We start from the raw sequence: 1,974 nt of genomic DNA, 5'->3' as shown, positions 1-1,974 counted from the left end.
GGATAAGTCACTCTTCTGCATTGGTGATTCTTATTTACTAAGACTTTACAATATTGGGACTGCTGCCTCAACGTCGAATGTGTGGTATTTATAGTCTACGTCGAGTGTGTGTTTGGACACCCCAATGGCGTGATTCAGGGAACTTTTAATCCTCGGATTAATTGTCTGAACCTCACAGATTTTTGACTGAATATTTTTTGAAAGACAGTTGTTTTGGCCCTCGGTCGTGGTGGTAATAGTGTCTTTCTAAAATCACCGAATGCAGTTTGTCCACGACCTGCAGACCATCCCTCTTCATTTGGACCATCGTTGCCCGGAAATGTCTCCTCGCTTGTTATTTCTACATTTGATGTTGCTGAATCGCAAGTGGACCTAGAATCGTTTAAATGATTGAAGGAGTTCGTGCAGTTTTGGTGAAACTCGTTGCAGTCACGTGTTGAGGCTTGTAAAAAGCATGTGTCAGTATCAATAATGATATTCTTCAATGTTCTTGGATTGAATCTTCATTATTACTAGTTGAAATCGGTGTGGTTCAAGCTCGTCTACTTTAGGAATGAGGTTTACCTCTGTTCTAAGGCTGAGGTAGAATGTAGTCTTTTGTCAGACTCTTTTCTAGCATTTGTAAAGGGTGCAGCAGGTAATAGTAAAACGTATTGCTTGTTAACGACTGGTTCAAACAGTTTGCAGTGATGTTGAGTCACTTGAAGGACATCACATTAACAAAGCCCCTCTGTTTTGACTAACAAATAATTACGTGTCTTTGGGTTAAGGCCACTGAGGATCAATGTGTCACGAGTAACCAACAGCGGTGTCTAATATGAGTGGTGATGCAGCAGTTGGTTCACTCCTACATTACTTTTGAAGGAGCTGTGGTGGCGAAGGGTGAGCACATGATTGCCTTCCAGATGCCACGGGTTAACAGGTGTCAGAGAGTCGGATTGGCAGACCCTGAATTTATTTTTCTTTTCACCTACTCCATGTGCGCTATGAGCTGTTGTGCGTGTAGTGGTTTGCTGACCGATTGACTGACTGGAAGAATGACCTGTGAATAGTTTGATGAGAAGTGATTTGTGTTGCCACGTATGCTAGGTGAATGAACACTTTATCGTCGGTCATCCTGGAGGTGCTCTATAACGGGTCGCTTCACGTTTTTTAAGCTTGTACCATTTTATGTCCAGAAGACTGCTTTCTGTGTGTGTGTTTAATGAATTGTAAACTCAATTGGTCATGGTGAATGAGAGTGGCGTAAATGATGGTATCTAATTAACCTATCCGGTTGATTTAATGAGGTAACGCTTTAACTGTGATACGGAAAACGTCATTAAACGACTACTTTTTTTCTAGCCGATAGACGATTGGTAATCGACTTCAGAATAATAAGTGTCTCCAATTTCTGGCCCCACTTTTGTGATGCTCATCTGAGGGTGCTCAAGCACCAAGTCAATGAAGACATTGCATATATGGGAACTGCCCATGGGGTAATTTTGCCTACAACTGTCAGGTATCACCACTCCATTGCGCGTCAAACAACTTTGTTAAGTTTTTGTGGTTGAGACCAATTCAGTTAAGCCATTTGAACATGAGGTAGTGAAAATGCGTTGTCATCAAGTTTCAACCAAGAAAATACCCCATCCCCCCAACAGTGAGTAAGTTATTATGACCAATAACGGATGATGTTCTTCACGGTACGCATTAGTAATCAAAATAATAGGAAGACGAATTCTCTAAAATTCAGTGATGGTTGTAGGGATGAAGTGTAATCAGTTGAAGACCATCTTGCTTTGTGGAAGTGCTCATTGAGCGCATCTTTGTTAATAAATCTTTATGGTCGCTTACATGCACACTCCTTCTTCACTTCGTCAAGGTAGTAGCCGAGGTGGGTGTTCTTTAAGACTAAATGAATCGTTTCAGTGTATGGGGGATAAAGCACGCAAGCAATTAATTTATGCGGCATAATCTGACCTCTCCAGTTCC

General features: G+C 41.5%; 1 protein-coding gene across 1 annotated transcript in view; it reads right to left on the bottom strand. All coding sequences in view use genetic code 11, as the record gives it.

Annotated features, from left to right (window-relative positions):
* The window catches only part of EGR_09099 (hypothetical protein), a gene marked incomplete at both ends in the record, with an annotated part of 7,391 nt that overhangs the window by 4,078 nt on the left and 1,339 nt on the right, over positions 1-1,974 (bottom strand). Inside the window, one exon of the mRNA XM_024498348.1 lies at positions 177-372. Coding sequence (XP_024347215.1) covers positions 177-372 — 196 coding nt within the window. The remainder of the gene's footprint in view (positions 1-176; positions 373-1,974) is intronic.

This window comes from Echinococcus granulosus, assembly GCF_000524195.1.
Source record: "Echinococcus granulosus chromosome Unknown EG_S00132, whole genome shotgun sequence".
Classification (NCBI taxonomy): domain Eukaryota; kingdom Metazoa; phylum Platyhelminthes; class Cestoda; order Cyclophyllidea; family Taeniidae; genus Echinococcus; species Echinococcus granulosus.
Note: the sequence above shows the minus strand (reverse complement) of the source record. Positions and strands in the feature narration are given on the sequence as shown.